Source organism: Sphaeramia orbicularis, chromosome 11 (assembly GCF_902148855.1).
Source record: "Sphaeramia orbicularis chromosome 11, fSphaOr1.1, whole genome shotgun sequence".
In the NCBI taxonomy this organism is placed as follows: Eukaryota; Metazoa; Chordata; class Actinopteri; order Kurtiformes; family Apogonidae; genus Sphaeramia; species Sphaeramia orbicularis.
The window spans coordinates 36,486,841-36,514,679 of record NC_043967.1 but is presented as its reverse complement, the minus strand read 5'-3'; the positions used below and the strand labels follow the sequence as shown (position 1 = coordinate 36,514,679).

Below are 27,839 nucleotides of genomic sequence, written 5' to 3'. Positions count from 1 at the left end.
CTAACACAGCAGGTTTTTAGCACTTTAACATTCACACCAGGGTCAGAGGAGAGTGGGTCCTCTGTGGAGCCAGTGGACGTTTACGGATGCTGGGGCTTGTCATTTCTCGCATACTCGTCTGTTTAAGCTACACTTTGTATTATGAGACTCATGTGACAGTGAAATAAGTGATGGAGGTCACTATTGCAAGTCTTTTGACAGACTAAACCTGGAGACATTGTTCAAAACCAAATGGATGAGGATTAAAACTTGATGAAAACACTCTGCCTGGTTTTGGTCGTTATTGTCACTATTATTGTAAAGTCCACCCGGTGAGAACATGTGAAATCCAGATTTACTTTAGAATATTAAAATATAAATTATTGCAGGGGTGTCACACTCATTTTAGTTCAGGGGCCATGTTCACACCAATATGGTCGGAAGTGGGCCGGACCAGTAAAATAATACCAGTGAAAAAAGTAAAATAACATTATGATGATGTTTATATCTACAGGGTGGGGAAGCCAAATTTACAATGAACATTTAGTTTTTTCTCAGCAGGCACTACGTCAATTGTTTTGAAACCAAACATATGTCGAGGCCCAAAACGGAATCTGGCCCGATTCAGAATCGGGCCGGCCCAGAATGGAATTCTATTCTAGGCCGGCCTAGAATGGAATCCTGCTGCTATAATGTTATTTTTATACCATGTTTAATGCAAATGATCCATAATTCCATAATTTGTCATAATTTTACATTTTCAGTCTTACATACCTTGAGTAACTATTGTCAATTTCAGTCGATTTCACTGTACCATATATTGGTGGGGAGTACCACTAGGTTCTATTTGTAAATAAAGTGTATTATAGTTTACAATTAAAATGTTGTTTGTTTCATTTTTTTTTCACATATTTGCAAATTCCATGTATTGATTTTTGTAATAATTTAGATCATTTGCATTAAACATGGTATAAAAATAACATAGCAGCAGGATTCCATTCTAGGCCGGCCTAGAATAGAATTCCATTCTGGGCCGGCCCAATTCTGAATCGGGCCAGATTCCGTTTTGGGCCTCGACATATATTGATGTCATAATCATACCTAACACTATTATCCATACCTTTTCAGAAACTTTTGCCCATATGAGTAATCAGGAAAGCAAACGTCAAAGAGTGTGTGATTTGCTGAATGCACTCGTCACACCAAAGGAGATTTCAAAAATAGTTGGAGTGTCCATAAAGACTGTTTATAATGGAAAGAAGAGAATGACTATGAGCAAAACTATTACGACAAAGTCTGGAAGATACTATTAAAGAAGAATGGGAGAAGTTGTCACCTGAATATTTGAGGAACACTTGCGCAAGTTTCAGGAAGCGTGTGAAGGCAGTTATTGAGAAAGAAGGAGGACACATAGAATAAAAAACATTTTCTATTATGTACATTTTCTTGTGGCAAATAAATTCTCATGACTTTCAATAAACTAATTGGTCATACACTGTCTTTCAATCCCTGCCTCAAAATATTGTAAATTTTGCTTCCCCACCCTGTACATCGTTTCCTTAAAAATCTGAATAACGTGAACAACTTGAAATGTCTTAAAATCAAGTGCAGTTGTAATGCACACATTTACACGTGTGCATTACAACTTACATTACAATTACAAATACACATAACATTGATAAAACTGCATTTACTTTTCTAAAGACATTTCACCTTGCTCATATTTCTTCAGATTATTCACGTTTTTTTTGGAAAAGGATAGTTTGTTAATGTAAATATTTTCACATAATTTAACTTTTTTTTTTTTTTTTTTTTAACTTTTTTGCTATCTGCAGTTGTCATTATTTATAGCTTATTATGACAGTATTTTTCTGGTCTGACCCAATTGAGATCTAATTAGTTTATATGTGTTTGTATGGAACCTGAAATAAAATGATTTTTACACTTTTGATTAATATCTTAAGTGTAATTTTTGCATTTCACAAATTCATCCTACGGGCCAGATTGGACCCTTTGGCGGGCCGGTTTTGGCCCCCGGGCCGCATGTTTGACATCTGTGTATTATTGGATATGATAATAAAAAATGAGATTAGAGCTTTAACATCAAATATTAAATTAACCAGCAAATATTCTGATAATTTGACTTTTTTTTTTTTTTCGTAAATTCTCTGATTCCAGCCTCTAAAAGTGTAATGTCTTGCTGTGTAACTTTTCTATGACAAAGTGAATATCTTTGAGTTGTCACCTGAACAGGACATTTCACAACCTAAACAGGAATCCAGTAATTGAGACTGAAAATATTTATTACAATGAGCGACAAACTTAAAAAAAAAAAAAAAAAAAAATCACATGATGGCAAGCATTGAAAATTAAATAAATCACGTATTTAATAGTATCTTCAAAGTAATGTAACTTGCATGTGATTACTGCTATTTATTATGTACCATCATAACAAGCAGGGTATCTGGAATTCAGATATATTAATATTAGGTCTCAGAAGTTACTAAATAATCTTAAATGCGAGTTTCTGTGGCAACAAAACATCAAATTTAATTCAGACTCTGCTGCCTTTAAGTCTGTATTTCTGACATGTTTTTAAAGGCATTACAACACAATGCAGGTTTATTACCTTATACTTAACTGCTGGTTCAATGTAGATGAACCAAACTCACTCTTATAAATAAATTCCAACATTAAATCTAAATGTTAGATGTATGTAGTCACTGCACGGTGGCTCCTTTAGACTCTTAACACAAGCTGAATTGTGTTTAGAGTCACTTTTAATGAGTTAAATTAAAATCCTCTGTTTGTAAAGGTAAGAGCAGTCCACTGATTGAACAAAATGTTGATGTAAAATGAACCAGAAGCTTAACAGAGTCAATAAAAATGTGCCATTTATCATATTTACAAGTTTATTTCAACATTTTTAAATCAAAATATAGTGCTAATAAAACATGTATATAACAATTCTTTTTACACACATTTTGAATAGTTTTTTCTTTTTCTTCACTTTTTAAGAGTCGGCTTTAAAACATTTTAATAAACAGAAAAGACGAAACATTCCGTCAAAGCAGATAAAATAGATTCAGTGGCGTTCACAGCAAATGTATATTGCCCACATGCTGTGGTACAAGGAAAATATTAAAAGAAAGATGCTTTTGGCCTTTTACTTTTTACCCTAAAACATATCATCTCTTGATAAATGTAAAATCATGTTCGGTATAATGTAGTATGTAAGTAGAACAGCTTGGAGGATTTCACATATTCAGGACTGTCAAATACAATCAGTAGTTAATATTATACATATACACATGTACAAAAATAGTCTAGAAAGTGCAAAATCAGCAAATATTTTTTTTGGTAAACATATTTGGAAGAAGAGAGAAGATGGAGTGTTTAAAAGATGAATGAATAATCCTAAAAAATATGTGACAGTGTGGATGTGGAACCATAAAATCTGATTCATTTAAAATCTCTAGTCTTTATTTTTTACCGCCTTTTGGTGCCTTGTTGGATTTGTTGAGGATTTTCATGAGGTTTTTGGACATAAAGTAGGGCTTCTGCAGAGATCCATCATTACGCTCCAAGTCCTCCACTGGAAGAAGCAGAATGATGCATTCATCAAACCACGTCTGCTCTGTGTTTGAGGTTGTGTATATTCTATGTAGGCAGTATATGAGCACTTGGACTGGTGGGATTTCTATCAGCCTGTGACACCTAGTTTGCAGTAAATACTAGCATTTTACCTTTAAGAAAATTACAAAACTAAAATGTTCATTAACTTCAACAAAAATAACAGCAATAACTAATTCAATAAGGTCAAGTTTACATCTAAAATATGGTCTCACTGGCGATCGACCCTTTATGTGTGAGTCACATATGGATTTATCTATTTCTTTTCTTTTTATTGTGTAAGTTTTCTGTCTTATCCTATGGACCTGGTTTTTGTGTCCTTAATAAAGCTTGAATGAATGAATAAATGAACAGATATTGAACTGGGGATGTAACGATATGAAAATTTCATATCACGGTTATTGTGACCAAAATTATCACAGTTATCATTATTATCGCGGTATTGTTGAAATTGTGCTCAAAATGTTCAAAAAGTACTGATACACACACTGAAATAAGTTAATAAAGTTGTATTTTGAAGAAAAAAAAAAAACCTCAACAAAATAGCCAAATAAATTAATTGGCACAATGTACCTTTTGTTGCAGAAACATTCAAATATTAACCCTTAGTGGTCTGAGCCTATTTTGTCCGTTTTTCAGTCCTTTTGATTTTGCCTTTATATACTATATAAACAAATGTTTACTATACCCATGTTTGGGATCTGTTTTTTCAGTACAACTTCATCTATCTCATCTGTCTATTATTTTTTCATTTTAACCTACTGTAAAAACACAAAAGGCTAGAAAACACAAAAAAAATATATAAAATCTGATTTGAAAAATGTATATAACTTATTGCATAACTAACACACAGATGCTTAACGAACCTTTTCAAAAACTTTAAAAGTGAATATTGGTTCCAAATATTAAGTATATATAATTAAAATTGTAATAAATTAAAACTATACTCAAATATTTGACATAAAAACATATCTTTACATGGGTGTTTTCTCCAGAAAAGTGCGGTAATCAAACACGGTTATCATGATAATTAGAAGTTAAACGGTAATACTAACCATCGGCAATTTTATGGTTATACCGGTAATCTGTCTGTCACTTGTCGTGGAATTATGATAATGAAATTCAGGACAGCTACCAAATATTTAGAAAAAAAAAACTGCATAAAACTAGCAAACCCACCTTAAAATGTAAAACTGAAATCAAAATGTAAAAAGTAGAAATAGAAACTAATGACAACACAAAACCACTATAACCTTATTCAACTCCAAATAAAGTAAACTCAGTGTGGAAGAGTCAAACGATACTCACAGAAGCAGAGGAAGAGTGTGTCGACACACATGTTGTACACACTGAAGAACCCATGAGCGATGAGGTAACTACCAAACACCACAGTCTAAACACAACAGCACAGAGAACAAGAATTAACCAGGAGGAAAACCTGACATCTGGAATAAAAGATCAACTGGGCATGTGTCACATCATCTACATGAGCTCCTGCGTCTGCTCAGACAGGATGTGTGGCTTACAATAATGGGCATCCAGTAATAGTTGAGGGTTTCAGAGTGGAAGGTGCTGCCTGGTAGCAGAATTCGGCCGGAGAAGAAAAAGAAGGACAGCACACCTGGAAAAAGAAAAGAATATAAACTGTTACATCATTAAAAAAAATGTTCTGGCATCTTCAGAGGTCCAGAATGTTGGTGGTATGACCTCAATGATCAGCACAGATTGGTTTGAGTCTTTTTTTGTTTTGGTATGTCTGTTTTCTGTACTTGTGTATATTTCTGTTTTTCTTTTGGTGTTCTGTTTGCCCATTTGATATGTGTGTGTTTATATGGATGCCACCTGGATGGGGCGGGGGGGCAAGTTCACAACTTTTGTAAGAAATGCTTTAAAGGTGCAGGAGACTTTCATGACCAATTATTCATCAAATCTGTCAAACCTCAGTCATATCCTCAGTATCATGAATCTGTAAGTCTTTCTGTCATTACTCACCTGAATCTCTTGCATTACGGTGAAAAATTTCGAAATGTCATCCACCATAAACAGACTGTGTGTTTACGAACACAGCAAGAGGGAACTCAGGCATCTTCGGAATTTTGTCGTGACGTGCATTGCGGGAAATGCAGGTTTGCGGAGCCACCTAGCAGTGGCAGCGTGACTATATGGTATTATACGGATGAAACAAACACGACGCAGAAACGGCTGAATCGCGGAAACGGCTGGAGGAATATGTATAGAGCACAGGTGTCAAACATGCGGCCCGGGGGCCAAATCCGGCCCGCCAAAGGCTTTAATTTGGCCCCCGGGATGAATTTGTGAAATGCAAAAATTACACTGAAGATATTAACAATCAAGGATGTTAAAATCATTGGAGGTTATTTCAGTCCAAAGTGGGTCAGACCAGTAAAATACTATCATAATAACCTATAAATAATGAAAACTGTAAATTTGTCTCTTTGTTTTAGTGTAGAAAAAGTAAAATTACACAAAAATGTTGACATTTACAGACTGGCCTTTTACAAAAAATGTGAATATCTGAAATGTCTTAAGAGAAGTATGTGGAGCTTTAATAATATTCTCCCTCTTATTTAATGTTTTGGGTTTTTGTAGATCCACTGTGATCTCTAAGTTGTGATTCACATGTATAAATGATAAACTAAGGCGTAATATTGTTAACATGGCACTTATTTTACAAAAGAATTTTCAGGTGATTCACATTTGTTCATGTTATATTCAAGTACAATTTGTAGATGTAAACATTTTCATTACGGAATTTGCTTTTTTCACTCAAAAGTTCTTATCCTATTATTTATATTATTTTATAGTCCAGCACACTTTGTAACATATTAGGCTGTATGTGGCCCCTGAACTAACATGAGTTTGACACCCCTGGTACAGAGGGAAGGGAGCTCTTGCCATTTCTGCATCGTGTCTGTAGCACGATGCAGCTACCGCTGCGAAGTGGCGTGTGAACCTGCGTTTCCCACAATGCATGTCACGACAAAATTCTGAAGATGCCCGAGTTCCCTCCCAGCTGTGTTTGTAAACACATGGTTTGTTTACGGTGGGTGGCACTTTGAAATTGTTCACCGTGATGCAAGAGATTCAGGTGAGTAATCACAGAAAGACTTACAGATTTGTGATACTGAGGATATGGGTGAGGTTTGACAGATTTGATGAAAAATTGGTCATGAAAGTCTCCCACACCTTTAACCTCCTGACACCCAGGAAAGTGAGAATGTTATCTTTTTTATTTTAAACAGTTGTCTGGATTAGAAACTGCATAATCCAACAGTTTTTTTCAGAGTCATTTTTTAAATTGTTTTCATGTATTTATTTATTTTTTAATGGAATGTACTTTGCAATGGACAGCATTTTTGAAGTAAAACTGTCAAACTTTTGTCCCCTACAGAGGACAAAAATGCATTGCTGGGTCTCAGGAGGATAACGATGTCAATGTTGTTGATATAGAAAAATGATAAAGTTGTAAAAAAAAAAATGTTCTGGCATCTGACAGTTTGCTAATTTTCACTCCACTTCAACTTTGACAGGTAACACTTAAGTTGACAACTCCATAGTATGTCATAAAACACTGGCTGAAATGTGGATCTGTAGCTCCAGACCCTGGCGGGATCCTTACCCACTCCTCCAACCACCAGCAGCTTCCCGAAGAACAAAAGCAGGTCTGTCACTTTATCGAGAACCACGACCCTGAAGGGACACAGAAACATGACACCGCTCGCTGAGTATCAGCCTCAGACACTCAAATGCATGCAAATGTATTCATGTTATGTGCAGGCCGTCTGGAGCTGTTGGATAAACTGACTGAAACTCTTGTTGTACAGGTGACGGGACTTTAATACGAACCTTATGACATTTCTCATGAGCAGGCTGAAAGCATTTTTGGCTGAGACGCAGAAGTTTTTCCCATAGATGGCGATCTGGCAAGAGAACGCAATACGAAAGATATCAAAATAAGCAGTTTTTTTGTAGCTCACTTTTTACTGGTTTTTATTTCTGTTCACTGATTAAATATTTTACAGTGATACAACAAGACAGAACTATAAGAAAATATATCAATTAAAAATATGAAAATCAAATGTAAAAAAAAAAAAAAAAAAAAAAAAAAGAAAAAAAAACAGCAAAAAAATAAGAATAATAAAACATACATTCAAAAAAACAACAAAACAAACAAAATAAGCAGTTTTACGAAAATACAGTCTGAATATACATGTTACCTGGTTATATACAGTTGCGGAAAAAATATTAGACCATTAAAAGTCATCAAAAACAATGGTTATGCAATCCAGTACTAACTCCTGTGTGTATCATGTGACTAAAACAAACAGAAAAGAAAACATGGAATCCCTAAAAGCACTGTTTTTGTCAGTACAATGACATAGATATTGATGTAAAAACTTAAGTGATTTTGGTTATTATCAAGAAAACATGGAAAATGGATAGATATCAGCTCTGAAATTAAACTACTATGAGCTATTTTTGTTTTTATCATTACATTTGTCCACACAAATGTACCTTTAGTTGTACCAGGCACTAAAATGAACAAGAAATTGAAGAAAACAAGGGGTGGTCTCATAATTTATTCCATGACTGTGCATTCTCAATTTTGCAGTTGTATTGGTCTGGTCGTGTGGTTTTTAATGGAGTCCGTGTTACTATCTGGGTAGTGATGAAAATAATTTATAATGAAAGGATCAAAGGGAAGAATAATAACAACAGTATGTTCTCACCATGATGTAAGCGTTCCTGTTGAGAAACTTGATGAACTTCTCCAGGCACCAGAAGCAGCACTTCAAGCAGCACAAAATGAAACGGGCGACAGCATTCTGTGCGTCTGGAAATGAAGAAACGGAACACATACCAGTGGTCAGTCATTTATTTAACACCACTGACTTCAAACTAACCTTATTTCTAAATAGTACAAAAGTTCAGTATTCATTAAACTGTAGCCTTTAGAAAAACCTGTGTCTGGATTCACACTGCTATCACTGACATGTCCTGGTACCTTTAAGACTAATGGGAGTGATAATAAAGTGCACTTGGATCCATTCCCAAGATGCATGCTGCAAATAGAACATCAGTTTCACCTTTTGTTTTGTGGTCGATGTACTCCAGAATGATTCTAACTATCTGCACCAGGGTCAGGATTAGGGAACCAAATGCCAAGGAGCCCACATGGTACCTGAAATTAAAAAAAAAAAAAGAAAATATCACCAGTTAGGTCAAAAAGTGAAAGAATGAGAGAAGTCAAGTCTAAAGCCTCTGCTGAAAACTTGCACCTATTTACAGTGCACTATTCTACAGTATTCAAAGAATCTGTGGCATCTAAAGCTATGACTGAGAACAGTGAAGGTGAGTTACATACTAGAGTTGTATTTGTAACAATGATGAAGTAACAAAAACATTCAACAAGATGGTCTAGAATTACCCTCATCTGTTCTCAGAGCAACTTGTCAAGGAAAAGGTGAAGAATAATTACGAATCTTACTCAATTTTTTAGTGTAATTCGAGTCTTTTAAATTAAAGATTTCATTTAAAATTTTTAGATTTTCAGTTACTTTATAATTTTTTTTTTTCCAAATTACCAAATCTATAAACCTGGATTCAGTTCCAAAGTGAAATACTACAGCAGATACTGTCTTAATCCTTAGCTTCTAGGTCTCCTATTCCATGTACTGAATTGCCATCTAGTGGCGAGAATAAGAACTGCAGTTAGTAAGTCCATCCTGTGATCTTGTCTTCACTAAAAGGATCAAGACTTTGACCCAGCTTGTCTCAACCTCTGGGAAGGTTACAGAAACATTACAATGAGCATCTGTCAAATATCATCATACATACTCTACCATGTCAGTTCCATGTCAGTTCATCGAAGTACCTTAACAAATCTTACTCATCAAAATAAGCAATCCTGCACAAAATGCAAAAAATATTATACATATCAAAATAAACTCTCTCCATTTCATAGCCATATTACTCATATAAATAGACTTCACTTCAAACATAAGTAGGCAAAAGAAATTCCAGATCCAAAAAGACTCTCCAATATGCAGAAATAAATCAACCAAAGAGAAACCAAATATCACATTCACAGTTCATGAGGCTTACCTCAGTGTGCGAATAAAAGAACCAGTCACAGGGAACATGGGAATATCATCAGGTTTGGTGAAGGCCCAGTAGTAGGAGGCAAAGGCTCCAGCCAGTGTGCACTGCCCCAGGGCAATGACAAAGTTCACACACCAGAGGAAGGCCACAGCGTTGTAGATCTGAAGGTTGAAGAGGTTCCTCTGGAAAAGACCCTCATCGTTGTATTTGATGAAGATGCAGCTCGCTGAGGGACAACCAGGGTAACTGGATGAGGTGAAGTTCTGAGGACAGAAAGAACAAGAAGAAGAAATGAATATGAAAAATGGATGACAAAGTGTGAAAAGTCTGTGTGAATCATCTAGTTTTGGATAATTTCATACTATGGCTATGATTTAAGCTCTTGGTTCTTACCTGAGGATCACAGTCCTCTGTCCCGCTGATATTCCTACATGCATCGTTCATGGTGGAGTTGAGAGCCACAACTCTGTAGATGGGATTCCCTGAAGTGGCCAAATATCTGAGCACATTTGTTTAAGAAAAAAAGCCTAATACTGGACCAGAAAAGGGCCTGAGGAAGGACACTGCTTTCATTTTGAATTTCATTTTAATTATTTACATTTTTTCAAGCTGTTTACCAGCTTAGTTTGTTTCTTTACTCATGTATTTATTCATTTATTTATTCACATGTTTTTACTAAAGTCAGTGTTGGTTTTACTGTGTTTTGTAATTTGGGATATTTCTAAAGTTTCCTGCCATGGTGTATGATATGGATGGATTATCAACACAAAAATGCACACTTGCTATTTGCATTTGTCAAACTACACTCAAACTAGGAAGACAGCCTTCACATTCAAAAATAATAATGTTGAATATTTGACAACTTTCACACAAACATAATTCACAATTTAAAGGATACAAGGCAGTGGCTCCCCAATAAGCAACACACACCAACACAAGGACAAAGGTGACCAGAGGGTACAGCAGAGAGGACATCATGTAACCGATGGCCCTGTAGAAAAACAACACACACTATCATCTTAAATCACACTGAAGTCTTAATGTAAATGTTACCAGAACTAATAAACCATCTTACAGTAATGAGGAGTCTGTCAACTTCTCTCTTAATTTAAACTGATATACACTGGTAACATTAAATGTAAGACAAATAAGTTTTAGTTTAGTTGTAGCTTTTTATTGTTTAACATCATGACTCACTTGCTGGACTCCTGGATGAGTGAGATGGCGATGAGGATTCTGGTCCGGAGGAAGATCAGGGTTAAGAGGAGGATTGCCTCCACTACAGATATGATAATCACTAAAAATGAGAACAGGAAAGACAAGAGTGTGACCAGAAGGAGGAAAAATAACAATTTCAAATGACAAAATAACTGAATTGATCTAAGATACTTATAGTTTACTTCAATAATTCCATTTTTACTTCTACTTCAAAATCAGGGGGGAATATTGTACTTTGTACCAGAGTTAATAGTTACTGCTAATGTATTACTGTAGATTTAGCAACTAAACACTATGTACACAAGGGCTGAACGACATGGACAAAATTTCATATCTCGATATTCACGCCAGATATCTAGATATCGATTCGATACGATATGACCATGGGTTCGGTGAAAACCAAGCATTTTTCAGAAAAATACAAACATCATAATACAAAATAATGTGGAAAGTGCAGTTTTATTTATAAGAACTCACTGCCAGTCATCAACATTAACATAAAGTACGAATAAATAAAATTTGTTGTGACTTCCAGAGCTGTACATGCAGGGCGAGCGGGGGGAAAATCTATATTGTTTATATCGTTGCTTTTTCGATATTAATATCTTGAATGTTCATATCTAGATATCGATATGATAACGACATATCTTTCAGCCCTAATGTACACTAATTAAAATGGCCCCAATCACCTTAAGAGATCACTACTGAAATCTACTGCTGTATGCAATTCTGAAATGGGTCATTCTTTTCTTTTTTTACTATTGTTGTTTTGAGTAAATTTTAATGTTATACTTCTGTACCTTCACTAAACAGTTTTGAAACTTTTACTAGTGCCAGATGATTTTTGCTTAAAAAAAAAAAAAAAAAAAAATCTCAGTACTTCCTCCACCACTGGCCAGTTTATCTCAGTTAAAACTAAACTTGCATTTATGCTGTATTTCCAGGAGTATAAAACACTGCAGGAAACTATTCAATTAAACATTAATCTCGTCAAACTATTACCATATTTTTTGGATGTGAGAGTGGGAAAGTACATAAATGTTAGTTAAGCCAAGGAAAGGAAGAAAAAAATGATTCTGACTCACAGAAGGCCAGCCAAGTCTCTTGAACTTGTAGGTAAACATTGAAGTTGGTAGTAAATCCAATGTCAGTGATGGAAGCAGCGTCGTTCTTATAGCGATCGTACTCCCAATAGCAGTGCCATATTCCTGAAAGAAAACAAGAAAATTATTCTCAGGAATGCTGCCTTGTAGCAAATTAAGGTAAAACACATAAATCTATGAATTCTGGGTGACATACTTGCCCAGTGATAAGCCATGTTGTATAAGATTTTTATAATTATTATTATTATTATTATAGCAAGCAGAATAATGATAATAATCTCCTCAATTTATTTACATTCATACTGTCTAAGTCAGTGTTTTTCAACCTTGGGGTCAGTACTCCAGGTGGGGTTGCCTGGAATTCAAATTGGGTCGCCTGAAATTTCTAGTAATTGATAAAAACAAATATAAAGACTTACCAAAAAAAAAAAAATATGGTGATATGAGCGAGACAATCACAATCCATAACAGACATGACAAACTGTGAAGCTGAAACTGAAGCACTGTGGTTCTGTTTATCTTTCAAATGTTCATTGTGATCAGTTTCAGATGCTGCAGCTCTTTCATAATTCATAGTTTGAGTTCTTGTTTGTTCAGTATTAATTGTCAGCCTTGTAAATCCAAGCTGGACTGACTGTACATATCCTGACCAAGGAAAATCAAATTCTCACTTTGTGCAGTAATCTACACCTGGCTTTTCTGCCTCCATCCATAATAATATACATTATATAGATTAAATGTTGTCTAAAATTAATTTTGTATTTGCAACATAGTTTAGCAAACTATTACATGACCCAAAACTAATTAATTTAAGCAAAAAAAAAAAAAGTCTCAGTTTTGAATGTCTGAGGTCACCAGAAATTTGTGATGTTAAAATGGGGTCACGAGCCAAAAAAGGTTGGGAACCACTGGTCTAAGTATAGTAGTATGAATACTGCCAAGCAGAAATGTCCAAACTGACCTAACCCCACCCTGTTTCCCCATTTTCTAATACATAACCTTTTTCATGCAGTATCTATAAATACAGTTGTGGAAAAAATTATTAGATCATCAAAAGTCATCAAAAACAATGGTTATGCAATCAAGTACTAACTCCTGTGTGTATCATGTGACTAAAACAGACAGAAAAGAAAACATGGAATGCCTAAAAGCACTGTTTTCGTCAGTACAATGCCATAGATATTGATGGAAGAACTGAAGTGATTTTGATTATTATCAAGAAAACATGGAAAATGGATAGATATCAGCTCTGAAATTACACTCCTATGAGCTACTTTTGTTATTATATTTGTCCAAACAATTGCACCTTTAGTTGTACCAGGCATTAAAATGAACTAGAAATTGAAGAAAACGAGGATGGTCTAATAATTTTTTCAGCGATTGTAGGTAGCAGTGAGTTTTCCCCTTCAGTAATATCCTTCTTTTTCATGTAATAACCATGCTGGCAGGCATCTCAACTACTACATGCTTAAGGCAGGATGAGCTGCATTGAACACATTTTCAACAACCGACCACCAAAAAATCCATATCTGCTTTTCCTGTTTTAGTGATGTAGATCCCACACAGCACAGTGGCATTCATTCATGAGTGAATACGGATGAATGTGAAAGTGCGCACTGCATTTAGAACTCCTAATGATGAAATTCGTAAATATTATACAACTCTTTCTTTATTTTTAAAAATACAATTGTTTACCGTATGCTCCAGCGCCCAGGACTCCGACGATGAGCACCCAAACCATGACTGGAGCAGTGAATCTCAGCAGCAACAGGAACAGCATACTGACCAGCATGGCTATTAACAGACCGCTGAGAGGGGAGACGAGGGACAAATTATAGAGAAAACTAAAAACTGTCGAAGCAGAATGGAGTATATAGCAGAGCTGTGTAATAAAGAAACAATATACAGGGTGGGGAAGCAAAATTTACAATATTTTGAGGCAGGGATTGAAAGACAGTGTATGACCAATTAGTTTATTGAAAGTCATGAGAATTTATTTGCCACAAGAAAATGGACATAATAGAAAATGTTTTTATTCTATGTGTCCTCCTTCTTTCTCAATAACTGCCTTCACACGCTTCCTGAAACTTGCGCAAGTGTTCCTCAAATATTGGGGTGACAACTTCTCCCATTCTTCTTTAATAGTATCTTCCAGACTTTCTGGTAATAGTTTTGCTCATAGTCATTCTCTTCTTTACATTATAAACAGTCTTTATGGACACTCCAACTATTTTTGAAATCTCCTTTGGTGTGACGAGTGCATTCAGCAAATCACACACTCTTTGATGTTTGCTTTCCTGATTACTCATATGGGCAAAAGTTTCTGAAAAGGTATGGATAATAGTGTTAGGTATGATTATGACATCAATATATGTTTGGTTTCAAAACAACTGACGTAGTGCCTGCTGAGAAAAAACAACTAAATGTTCATTGTAAATTTTGCTTCCCCACCCTGTATTGTTTGGAATGTACAGTCAGTTCTAAAATGTGTTATTTTTGTTTAAATAAGTTGCTTAATAACTGTAAAATCCAATCGACATAATAATTGAATTAACCGTATAAAATTGCAAGCTGAGGTTTATGTCTGACTCAGTGACCCTCAACTGTCACTACTTGTTCACTTAACAAATGTCATATTTCTAGTGAAGACCAATATTTATATTATGTCTTGACCGTTAAATTACAATTTTAATAACAGTATAAAAGTATAAAATATACCGTAATTCATATGCCTCAGAAATACAGAGTGGCTACTTATGCATATTTTGACCACGAGTTGATTGTAATATCTGATTCTGACAGCAGAGGGCAGTAGGTGAACTAGACAACTCACATGAGGATCCATGGCCATGCCGACGCAAAGTCCTCAAAGATCCGGACTCCGACCTCCTTCGCATTAAAGCCATTCACCAGATCTCTAATGAAGACAAACAAGGAGAAGTTGTGTTTGTGACTGCTGAGTGTCTTAAAACTAAATAGTGGTTAGAGAACAAGATCATGCCTTTAATACATTTTATCAAGTCTACAAAATCTACTAAAGGTGATGTAGTGGTAAAGAAAACAGGAGTCAAATCTTTCAGTAAGTAGAAAAACTACCTTCTTTTACCTGATGTTTTACTCCTCCTTTTGAGATTGTACGACCCAGTACTCAAATTTAATCAGTCGCTATCAGTGATGGAATATATCCCAGTACTTTTACTCAAATACAAAGCTGAAGTACTTGTATTTGATTCAGTAATTGTGACAAAGCTGAAAACAGGCTTGTCCTTCTGAGGTCATGGAAAGTTGACTGTTTAGAGCTTGGTAGTGCTCACAGGACAGCAACACTACAAACACCCAGCAGTAAATAAAGTAGTTTATATTAGCTCAACCTTTAAAATCTATAAAAACAAAATACAACATATGCAACATAATGCACGGCAATGACTCTTATCTTAGGTACATTTTACTAAAAATATTGGAATGCTAATACTTAAGTAAAGTTTCAAAAGCTCCATTTTACTTGTAGTTAGGTACATTTATTTAAATAAAGTACCTGAATACTTCTTCCACCACTGTTTAATATTAGGTGCATAACAAATTCTTGCAAATCCAAACACAGTGGTCAACTTCATTTCAATGTTTTTCTTTCCACTAAATCTCTAATGGCAAACACATAAACTGAAAGCGAGTAAAACAGACGAGACACCGCTAAACTCTAAGAGATGACAATGATAAAAAAGGGAAAGAAGAGAAAAGAAATGAACACAATTATGCTCTACCTCCTAAAATCCCAGCATTTTACACATCTAAGGCTGCTATATGAAGACAGCTTTAAGAGTAACTACAAGCAGCTTCTACACTAAGGATCAAAAACTCACGAAGCCACTGACCCTGCGCTGGTGACGAGGAGGAAAAAAGAGTGTTATTAAAATGTGTATATGTGCAGTGAACTATTATAAAGGTACAGAAATGAATAAAGGTGCAAATATGAATAGTTGTTTTGTTTGTTGTTCAGCATACGAGGTCTTACCCAGTGCCGTTCTTGATGAGGTTGGCTGTGTCATTGACGGAGGAAGGTAAACCTGGAATCTGACTGAAATATGAAGGAATGTTGGCGAGTTCTTGGACATCTGGTAAACACCTCCCCAGCACTGAAAATGGACCAAAAAAATCAATTACATGGGCTTGAAATAGACAATAAAAATGTACTCATAGAACATCAAAAGCTATGAACACACAAGTATACTGACAGTCAATAGAAACTGTGAGGTAGAAATGTCTGCATATTTCTATTTGTAGGGGGGTTGTAATTATTGTGGCTTTATTGATGACTTAGTGCTCGGATAGTTGAGATAATGATGAGTTGTCATGTTGTCACGGTTCATTGCACATGGGATGGTCTCTTTGCAAAAGTGGACCAAATACACATTCAGCAATACTCAGTGGGTATCTGCACAATTTGAGGATTGGTTTTGAAGGCCTATATAAAGGCCCAAAAAAGCCCACCATTGTTAGTCCAGTGAACGGCATCATGCCACGTCTATCACACGAACAACGTCTCCGGGCACTGGGTATGGTGGAGGCCGGTTTGAGCTCCAGTGATATAGCCAGGTGTATGTATGGGCTGTTCCCAACCCACAACCAGAAACCTGGTTGAACGCCACAACACCACAGGCTCTGTTGACCATAGACCACATCCAGGGCCAGAGAGAGTGACAACTCCCGACCAGGACCGCTACTGTTGTGACTTTGTGTTTGGCAGGTGCCATTTTCTTTTGTTAAGTTTTTTGTTTTGAAATTATTCTTGAAACTTCAGATTTTTGTTTCTGTATGCCAATATCCTGAACAAATGATTCATATGAAAAAATTCCAGTTTAGGGTTTCAAAATAAAAATTATGTTGAAAAATATGGTCTCAAAGTTTTCATTGACTGTGAGTGTAAATATTTCACGTGCGATCTAACTACATTATTCAACCTAAAATAGCAGTTAAATTTACACTAAATGAAAACAGTCACTGCATAAAACTCAAAGTTAACCTTTACTACAGTGTTAGTGCTATTGTCTGCATTAACATTTCCCCATACCAGAAGTTGTCGGTGTGTAGAAAAAAGGGCATAGTTCCCGGTCCACGATTTGTTTCACAGACTGAAAGAAAAACACATTGCATTATAATGATGAAAAAAAAAAACAATCCCAGTCACACTCAGATCGTAAATGCACTTGACATCAGATTTGGACTCACCAGTGCTGTATTTTCCAGGTTTATGGATGGAACACAGAGACTCTGATTGAAAACATCTTTTGGTTTAACACCAGGTAAGTATTTGTCTATTCCCACAGCGAAGAAATCATCAGGACATGTTTCCACGCACACCTATATAAAAGCGTAATTATCTGTGAGTCACTGGGAGAATACCGTAAATATCCAGCTGTCATGAAAACAGTTCAAGGTTAAGGAAGCTTCTCCTGACCTGTGTGGTTGGGCACTGAAAGCCTTTAAGGGCAGTGGCCATAATATTTAAAGATGTGGCACATTGGAGAATGTCAAAGTATAAAAGGTTAGATCGGCCTCTAAAAGATGAATGACAAACAGAAAACATTACTATGGTTTAGTGTCAACTGTAAAAAGCACATTTGATCTAATATACAGATTGGTGACAAGTTTATTAATGGAAAAAAACTGTCTGAGAAACAAATGCAGAAGAGGAAATGTTCAAAGTGACTCTGAGATAAGGCACATTTTTAGGATAGAGGTCACAGTGATTTAGATTTGTAAGTTATGTGAGCCATCTGCTACTGCCTTCAACCTGATCTCAACACAATCAAACGTAGGAGACATTGTACTGACATGTTCATGTATCTCCATGTCCATCACCAATACATCAAATGGAAGAAATACATTTGGTTTGTTAATTAGTGTTCATCCCTTCAGCTGAGTTCACAGACTGTAGAATTAATGCAGTTGTGCATTACAGCTGTTCTGGCTACACTAAGACTCTTTATTTTGTTTTTTTCCATTTAATTTGTCACCCGTCTGTATGTGAAAGTTGTATAAAAGCAAATGAAGAAAGTTTAGATTACTTATTTGGTCCAATGCCACAGAACCACCCAGTTGAGTTTCTCGGATACAGAACATGCCTGGGATCTCCATAGAGCCAAGCTGATAAACCAAACAAAACACATTTAAAATAGTGATAAGACGCACAGAATGAAAGAACATGAAGTAAATGCTAATGGCAAGTCTGGCACTAGTATGTACCACTGCATAAGCACACAGTACATGCAGTTTCACACCAAAACATAAAAACTCAACAACCTCAAAGAATAGACAGGAGTGGAGACGAGAGAACTTGTTTTTATGTTAGCCTCTGAGTATGTAAAGTAAGCAAGTTTGCGGTTTCAAACAAATTCAGACATTAAATAAACAGCAGGAGTTGTACTGGACTCAATTTGTACCAGATTCATGTGCCAAAACATTTGGAAAAAAAAAACAAAACTATTGAGCAAGTAGAGAAATAAAAGCATTACACCAAGTTTCTTCACTTAACCACCAAATATAGTGCTTTTCTTCTGTCTCTATTAAGGGAAACAGCTGACAATTCCAGTACACTTTAAGTCATTGACACACATTAGGTGACTGCATAATGCGATTACATATCAGACCTCTGTGTTGACTCTAGATAAGAGAGATGGATCTGTGTGTTGGACAGGGCAATACAGAATCACATGGTAAATAAGCTACTCTTAGCTTAGAAAACTTACAGACGAAGACTAAAACTAAGAAACAACAAACAGCTTTTGTTGCAGCAGGAACAAGAGTTGGAGTGTTTTATTCTTACTATAATGTCCAGACATTGTAGTAGGGGGCTGGCAGGGTAACGTCAACTCCCACCTGAACATGTTCATAAATACCACCTCCGGCAAAATGTCAAGAGTCCACGTAAAAAGGTGTGAAAAGGTCTTTAAACAAAGGGTTTCAATAAGATCAATAAGGGATCAGGTAACTGTCATGACACCTCTTACGTCATTATATAATTGTTCTGAGCTGAAAATATTGATTATTTTAAACATGAACTATAAATCTATCTGTTTGAGCCAGCCTTTACATATTGTTTTATCATTTTAGGGGCAATCATAATTTGTATTTTTTTTATTTCTTTTGCTTATCATTGATTTTATTCTAAATTTTATTCTATTTTACTGGTATTTTGTTTTGCTAAAATCGATTTCTTAAATGTGAAGTTCTTTGTAGTATCTGCAGAGAGAGTGGAATAAACATAGAGTTGAGTTACAGAAGTACCGGTGGGATGAAAAAGAGAATAGAAAACAAAAAGTGAGGCAGATTCACAAGCCTGTGGGTCTGCGTGTCGCATCACTCTCACCTAATATGCCCACCACTATGTACCCGAGGATGACTGCCATAAACAGGATACAGCAGATTATATCTGTGCAACCTCTGATGAAAATAAGAAAGAGACGACAGGTGTAAATGAGCAGGATACAAATGTGAATCCATCAATCAACAGTTCTGTCGACACATGCCCTCTATGCAAACACAAACACCTTCACAGTACATCAGACGCCTTACATCCACACTGGGGATTCAGGACTAAAGCGGGCATTTAGACATGACTTAGACAGATTCACCTGTCCTTTATGGGTCCTCTAAACGTCGGGTCATACTGAGCAGCTTCTCCTGGGAAAAGATAAAAACAGAAATTAGTGCACTGAGCCTCCTACAGGCTTACTGGAACAAAGTGAGTCAGTGATTCCCACCCATATAATAAACTTTACTGACTGGTGGTGACGTAGCGGTGGGGCGTCATATTACTACAATCAGCAAGTTCCTTGTTTGTGGTTCTCAACAAGGTCACGTTACTTTATCTTGATGTTCTTTAGCAATTAGCGTTCAATTCATTTACAAGGACTATATCTGGGATTGGTGTGTGCTTGTGTGAAAATAAATCAAATAAAACAGATATTTTCTTAATAATTTTAGGTTCTTTTAGTTATGGAAACAGAGTACAGTTTCAATGGGTTATTTATATATTTTTGTTTATTTTTGGTTTTCATGTCTTTTTCTTAGTTGTCATATCACACGAGTTTTCCTTAGCAATGAATGATTAATCAAACTATGGAAGCAGTCTATTTTGTGCTATGATACCTTTAATATGTTTTATTAAAGGTTGAATTTCGACACAAACTTAATGAACTACAGTTGAAATGCATGGAAACTTCACAACTTTTCTTTCCTACAGAACATGTGCTTTATAAGTTCATTGCCACATCATAAGTAACAGAATGACAGAGTTTCAGGAAACAAGTGTTGAGTTTGTTTCCTGGAAAAGAAAGGAGGACTGCCTAGAGGCGCACACAAAGAATCCAGTGACTGTCATCTGGCAAAGTCTGATCAAGTGTAACCAAAAGTTATATTTTTATTCATTCACACAGAAATGAGAGTCCAGATGACATGATGGGAGCGGAGGCCCAGCACTGATTCACACAGCACAGTGTTATTTGAATGAAATTTGACAGGCAATAGGCCCTTTGGAAATAGGAGAGTCATCCACGTGTGATCATTTAACAAAAATGAAGACAATATGGAAAAACTTGTTTGTGGTTAATCCAGTTGAAAACATACCAGTCGTTAAAGTCAGACATGCCAGCCTCTTCTAAGCGCCACTGCATTATCCTGTATGGCAGGAAAAACTGAACAGACTGCTTGTAGCTGTTTCCTTTCACTGTATGATTTATAACTGACAGTAAAGTAGATTTAATGAAATAGTGGTTGGGTTTCAAGTCAAATTCACTTGTGTTCAGAAGAGGTACCTGCAGACATCATCAAGTGGGTGTGACAGCAGCAAGTACAAAACCAGCTCTATTGAACGGATCACACTGTCAACGTGTACCCAGCCTTTGATGGATGTCAGCTCAGTTCAGTTCAATTCACATTTATTTACAAATCATTTAAAATACGTATACAAGTTGTATTCATAATTTCCAGCAAGATATGATTTGAAAGGGTAACCCCAGAAGATACCCGTAGCTTATAAATGGGGGCCCAAGACATTAAGCAAAACAGCACAATTTATTATGAAAAACAATCCCTATTTCTCACTAAGCTAAAACCTAACCCTTGCTCTAAAAACGACCTAAGGTAATTCCAGTAAATACAGACAGTATAGAATTTAGTCAGTAGCAACACATCAGCACATCAGGCACTTGAGTGCAGTGGCCCAGAGGTGCAACAGCCCAAAGAATTATCCATATAAGAAAAAAAAGAGAACTGGCCAAAAAATTATCCACTATAAGAAAAAAAAGAGAACAGACCAAAAAATTATCCACTATAAGAAAAAAAAGAACAGACCAAAAATTTATCCACTGGCCCAAAAAATTATCCACTATAAGAACAAAAGAGAACAGACCAAAAAATTATCCACTATAAGAAAAAAAAGAGAACAGACCAAAAATTATCCACTAGCCCAAAAAATTATCCACTATAAGAAAAAAAAAATAAAGAATAGATAAAAAAAAAAATTATCCACTATAAGAAAAAAAGAGAACAGACCAAAAAATTATCCACTATAAGAAAAAAAAGAACAGACCAAAAATGTATCCACTAGCCCAAAAAATTATCCACTATAAGAAAAAAAAAAAAAAAAACAGAACAGCCCAAAAACATTATCCACTATAAGAAAATAAAATAAAACATCATCCACCTTTCCAATTAAGGAGGCGCTGTTTACCCGAAAGGTGTCTTGCTTTAAAACTGAGGCTACCACAAAAAATAAAAGCATAGGCTGAAAATTTTTAACAATTTTTTGGGCTAACGGATATTTTTTTGGCTGTTTTCTTTTTTTTTTTCCTTATAGTGAATAATTTTTTTGGGCAAGTGGATAATTTTTGGGCTGTTCTCTTTTTTTCTTATAGTGGATATTTTTTGGGCTGTTCTCTTTTTTTCTTATAGTGGATAATTTTTTGGGCTAGTGGATAATTTTTGGGCTGCTCTCTTTTTTTTCTTATAGTGGATACTCTTTTGGGCTGTTCTCTTTTTTTTCTTATAGAGGAAATTTTTTTGGGCTGTTGCACCTCTGGGCCACCGTACCTTAGGCAAAAAATACAAGGCAAAAAATGAGGCAAAAAATAACAAAAAAAAAAAAAAAAAAAAAAAGCTGGGATGGCTCCATGCAACCCCGCAGAAGATTAAACAGTAACAGAAAATTAAAGCACTAAAAACAATGCAACAAACTGTGCACATATTAGGCTTTCTATTACAAAATGGCACAAAACAACTAATGGTTGTGCTGATGAACCTGGAGGATAGTGTGTGTCCTCTCTGTCTGTATCTGACGTGTCCTATTCAAATCTGATAAATGCAAATCCAACCCAGGCTTTGGTTAGTTGATTGGAATCCTGGGGTAAACATTTTGCCAACCAGCTGAACAATGACACTCATTTCTTGCAGTGCAAAAATATCGTGCTTAACACTGACTAATTTGAATAAAGCGACACTGTGTCAACATCAACAACAGACATTGGATGCAAATTATACACGAGGTTGTCAGTTCTGAAAGCTGGACCAGACCCGGTTTAATTTTGTCATGTACATTAAAAGACAGAATGTGCAAAAACTGGTTATTTTATCTCTCACAGAACTGACATGAGTATATGAATGAATGAATGATTGTTTTTTATTACTGTGTCTTGCATGAAAAAAAAAAAAAAAAGCTCAGCCCTTACATGGGCTTATAAGACACCAAAAAATACAAACCAAAAATCAAATACCAGACAAGAAGCGCAATGAACAAAACAAAGTATTGACCTATTTAAACAAACATATCTGTTGCTTTTTCCAGGCTTTCCAAACAAATAATGCTAATTTATATACATTTGAACTAAACAACCATTTCATCTTGTCATCATCAGTGCTCCAGAACATATCAGGATTTCGGATAAGCATGTCATCAAACAAAGAGGCTCTCAGTTCATCATATAGAGGACAATACAAAAGATGAGTATAAATGCCAATAAGCCCTTCTGTTCATGTTCCACTCCCTCCTTTACTTTAACAAAACACAAATGATAAAGTTGAAACAGATGCATCCACTATCTCTGCTTCATCATAATCGTCTTGCAGCTCTTTCAATTATTAGCAGTTACAACCACAAATGTGTCATGTAAAGTCACAGTGACCTAGGTATTTGGCCACCAAAATGTAACAAGTTCACTCTAGAGTTCAAGTGAAGGTTTGTCTCAAATTCCAAGAGACTCCCTCAAGATGTTCCTGAGGTATTGTCTTCAAATGAATGAACAGGAACCACTGTAGTAGAGGCTGCCAGAAACACTGACAGACCTGCTGACAAAGTCTATAAATGTATCTAAAAACACTAAGTAGGGCTGGGCAGGAAATTCCATATATTCAACATTGTTTTATAGAAGAAAAAGAAAAAAGAAATTGGGATTCAGATTAGGGTTAGGGTGTTCTCTTAGAGGCTACTGTGTACTGCAATTGTTAAAGTTTTTTCAAGCATAGATTTTTTTTTTAATTTTATTTTAGTTGACTGGCATTTTCAGGACCTTTAATACTCTAGATCAGGGGAGTCAAACTCATTTTAGTTCAGTTCCACATTCAGCTAAATTTGATCTGCAGTGGGCCGAACCAGTAAAATAGTAACAGAATAATATATAAATAATGTCAACTCCAAACTTTTCCCTTTGTTTTAGAGCAAAAAAAGTAAAATCACATTATGAAAAGGTTTATATCAACAAGCTATCCTTTCAAAAGATGTGAATAACATGAACAAACTGAAAAAAATAAGTGTAATTTTAATAATATTCTGCCTCAGTTTATCATTTACACATGTACATTATAACTTACAGATCACAGTGGATCTACAAATACACAAAACATTTAGTAACAGGCAGAATATTGTTAAAATTGTACTTCCTTCTCTTAACACATATCAGGTCATTTACATTTTTTGCAAAATTATACTTTGAGTGTAAATACATGAAAATATTTACATTTACAAAAAGAACTATTTGAAGTTGACATTATTTCTATGTTATTATGATAGTATTTTACTGGTCTGACCCACTTGAGATTGAATTGGTCTGAATGTAGAACCTGAACTAAAAGGATTGTTAATATCTTATTTTTGCATTTCAAAAATTCATCCCAAGTGCCAGACTGGACCCTTTGGCAGGCCGGATTTGGCCCCCAGGCCGCAAGTTTGACACCTGTGGGCTAGATCAGGGGTATGCAAATCCAGCACACCTGGTTCAATTAATGATCAGCTCATCATCAAGCTCTGCAGAAGCCTGATTATGATGTATTGGCTTCCAAGTGTGCTGGAGGAGAGAAATATCTAAAACATGCAGGACACCGGCCCCTGAGGACCGGATTTGGATACCCCTGCTATAGAGTATGATATGTAGAAGATATACGTTAAAAGGGTGTCGGTGTCAGTATGTTTATTAGCTTAGTTATTGTATACCTTTTGTGCAATTGAAAATGGGTTACAAAGTCCCATGAAATGTCCTCCACAAAGAAACCTGTTCATCAGCTCTTTGCAATGTTGTTAGTGTCAGATTTCAGCCGTGCCAGGATATTACTGTTTATAGGAAATGACGACCTGTGGCTTACACAGCACACATAAAACACTCCTCAGTTTTTAATGTCCTTGTAAAAAGTAAGTAAAGCTTTAAAACCTGTATCTGGGACAGTCTGGATGCTTGATGGTGTTTTTTTATAGCTTGGATTCCCAAACAGAAACACAAAAATAGAAACTAGAGTTCACAGGGTCATCACTTGACCTTGGCTTATGATAAACGCTATGGAGTAACACAATCAGGCAAAGCATTCATTATCAGACATTTGTGGAAAACAACTGAGGATATTTATCAAAGACACAGATGTTTCACCTAAAGGTTGCCATATGCAAGTTACACAACTACAACATAGGCTTTAAGGTCTAATGGACAACCCTCACCCCTCTGTAAAAAGAGATGACAATATGGCTAATTAGTAACTTGCAGTAAAAAGAGAAAGAGGCATCCTTATAAAACTGTACAGAATAAAACAACAACACATAAGTCCTACTTACAAACCCTTCTATACGAATCTAACCCTTATACCCAAAAAAAAAAAAAATATATATATATATACTATACTTACAAGCCCAACTACATACAAACATTGACAGTGTGTTAACACTGTGTTCCTGCTCTGAAGCCTTTAAAAATTAGCTATATTAACTTGTGCACAAGCAAGTCGATTAAGCAAGTTAATGTATAAATATACTGCATACTCTCAGTCTCTCCTGTGGTTTTTGTTGTCTAAACCACTGTTTATGTTCAATGATTTGCAACTGCCATTCTCAACAGGAAAAAAAGTTACAAAAACTTAGAAATATTTTACAACTAAATTACCTACATTTATTGGTCAACAAGCAGTCTAAACCTCTCAAGGAATCAGGAAATAACAATGTTTGAAACACATTTTAACTTCCTTGTGACAGCCAACACGACAGTAGGAAGCACACAAAGCCTTATTTAAATACACAGTAATACCATCTGCTCCCACAACCTGTTTTCTTATTCGCAATTGTTTTTTTAAGTTATTTGAGGAGACATGAAAACCAGGGTGGTGTTGTTGATTGGAGTCTTACCAAACCACCCGGACTGTCAATAGACTTGTGACTACATCAATGCATCAAGTATCACAAGGAGTAAACAAAGATGTAGCAAGTAAACCTACTGTACACTCAATATAATCTTGGAATTAAGGCACTATTGTCACGTTATAGTCAGTTTTTACAACTTGAATAACTTGCTTTTATGTTTTTGAACTGAAGGCCACTAAATATTTTTGAGTGTTGAATCTCTTTGTGCTCTGTTGCAAATACAAAACAAACATTATAAGCAAATGCCACTGCACAATGAACATTATTATCTGATGCATTTGAGTGTGTTTCCTTCTAGGTGAGGTGTCTGTAGATCTGTGGTATAGCAATAACACAGTGGTCCCCAAGCTTTTTCATCTAAAAACAAAAAAACACACACAAAAGACCAACACAAAAAACTATTTTATGCCTAATCAGGGCATAAATTGATAAACTAAGGACATACACAAACTGGAAAGAAAAAGCTTTCCATTAAACACTGGCTTTTAACTCTCTGACCAACACCATCATCTGTGGTTTAAATGGCTGTTTTTCATAAATGTTCAATGCTTTTTGATCCACTAATCCACAAATATGCTTAAAAAGGTAAAGTGGAGTTCCAAAGCTTTTCAGTGATTTTACGTATCTCTAATTTGTACATGTATAAGTGTATAATGAATGCATTTAGATTTTTACACTGTTCACCACATAATTTCCCACTTCAATGAATGGCTGTACACATGTAGCAAATTAGAGCAGATGGTAATTATATGGAAGTATAAAACATCTACATTCAATTTTCTAAATAAGAAAAAGAGAACTTGCTATAGGTTTTGTGTGAGTTACAAAGTAAAATGAAACACTGAAGTGAATTAGATTATGTTTGACACCTGATTCGGACAGAAACTACAGAAATACTTTAGAAAAAAAGAAATAAACTACTACAGGTCAGGTACCACAAACATGGTTCTTGGCATCTGAGGGTTAAAACCATTTTCATCTCACATCTTTAACACAACTTTCATCTTGTTGTATATTTTATGTAGTTTTCTTTTACATCATTTCACATCAAAATGTTTGCTTTGTCTTTTATATTTCACTTCACATTTATAAATACTTCAAAAGGAAGTATTAGTTTATTTTTAAGGAACAGGATTAGGGCCACTGGACAAAGAAAATTTTAAATTAAGGTTCAATATTTTTTTACTATTATTATTATTCTGAGAGAAAAGTCAGAATTCAGACTTTATTTCTCAGAATTCGGACTTTAATCTCAGAATTCTGACTTTTTTCAGCAGAATTCTGACCTCGTTTCCTCAGAATTCTTACTTTAATCTTAGAATTCTTTTTTTTCCTCAGAATTCTAACTTTAATCTCAGAATTCTGACTTTTTATGTATTATTTTATCACACACACACACACATGTATATATATATATATATATATATATATATATATATATATATATATATTAGACCTTTTTACATTTTTATTCAGGTGGCCCTAATCCTCTTCTGCATTATCTTCTACTTTATATTTTAAATTAATTTGCCTATTATCTTATTTCGTGCATTTTCCTCGACCCAATAAAAACACATCTCTGACCCAATTCAGGTAAATTGTTAATGGTAAATTCGCAAAACAGATTATAAATAACTTTTCCTGTATGTTAGTATAGAAACCATGCATCCTGTTGTTAGTATGTGTTAGGTAACACAAACACAGCACCAGACAAAGCCGGGGAAAGTCTCTTTGTAGTTAATACAGTCAATGCAAGAGTCAGTCAACACTTGTATTAAATTACAATTATTAATGTTGAGTTGGTTGGTTTTGTCTGTACTCCTCCAACCTGCTAACAGAACATGTCCACTCACCATACTCGGACTCTTCATTGGTGTCCTGTTTTTTGCCCATGTTCCGCCTTCACCTCTGCTTTCCTTCTAAAACTTGCTTAAAATGTGTCTAAAACTTCCCAAACATCGGCTAAACCCCTTATGAAGACCAGCCGTCTGGTAACCGGGCGTACATGGTGGTTGTCAAGTTGAGAAATCTTTTTCTTCCTGGCAGTTGTAACTAAGGAGTGACGTCACACGGGCACCTGCTGAGGGATGCGCACCTTCACGTTGGCTCCAAGA

General features: G+C 35.4%; 1 protein-coding gene across 1 annotated transcript; it reads right to left on the bottom strand.

Moving 5' to 3' along the window:
* Positions 1-2,889: 2,889 nt before the first annotated feature.
* On the bottom strand, positions 2,890-27,754 carry slc44a4 (solute carrier family 44 member 4). Its single transcript, XM_030148265.1, has 22 exons — positions 27,579-27,754; positions 19,688-19,736; positions 19,423-19,496; positions 18,122-18,200; positions 17,512-17,611; positions 17,283-17,414; positions 17,125-17,185; positions 16,069-16,189; positions 14,890-14,973; positions 13,752-13,864; positions 12,039-12,161; positions 10,933-11,032; positions 10,634-10,726; positions 10,129-10,234; positions 9,739-9,998; positions 8,721-8,815; positions 8,364-8,467; positions 7,480-7,553; positions 7,253-7,323; positions 5,139-5,233; positions 4,921-5,005; positions 2,890-3,574 (listed from the first exon to the last, which is right to left on the bottom strand). Exons 1-22 carry the CDS (start codon positions 27,616-27,618, stop codon positions 3,462-3,464), a joined length of 2,172 nt encoding a protein of 723 aa, XP_030004125.1. The 5' UTR covers positions 27,619-27,754; the 3' UTR covers positions 2,890-3,461.
* Positions 27,755-27,839: the final 85 nt, after the last annotated feature.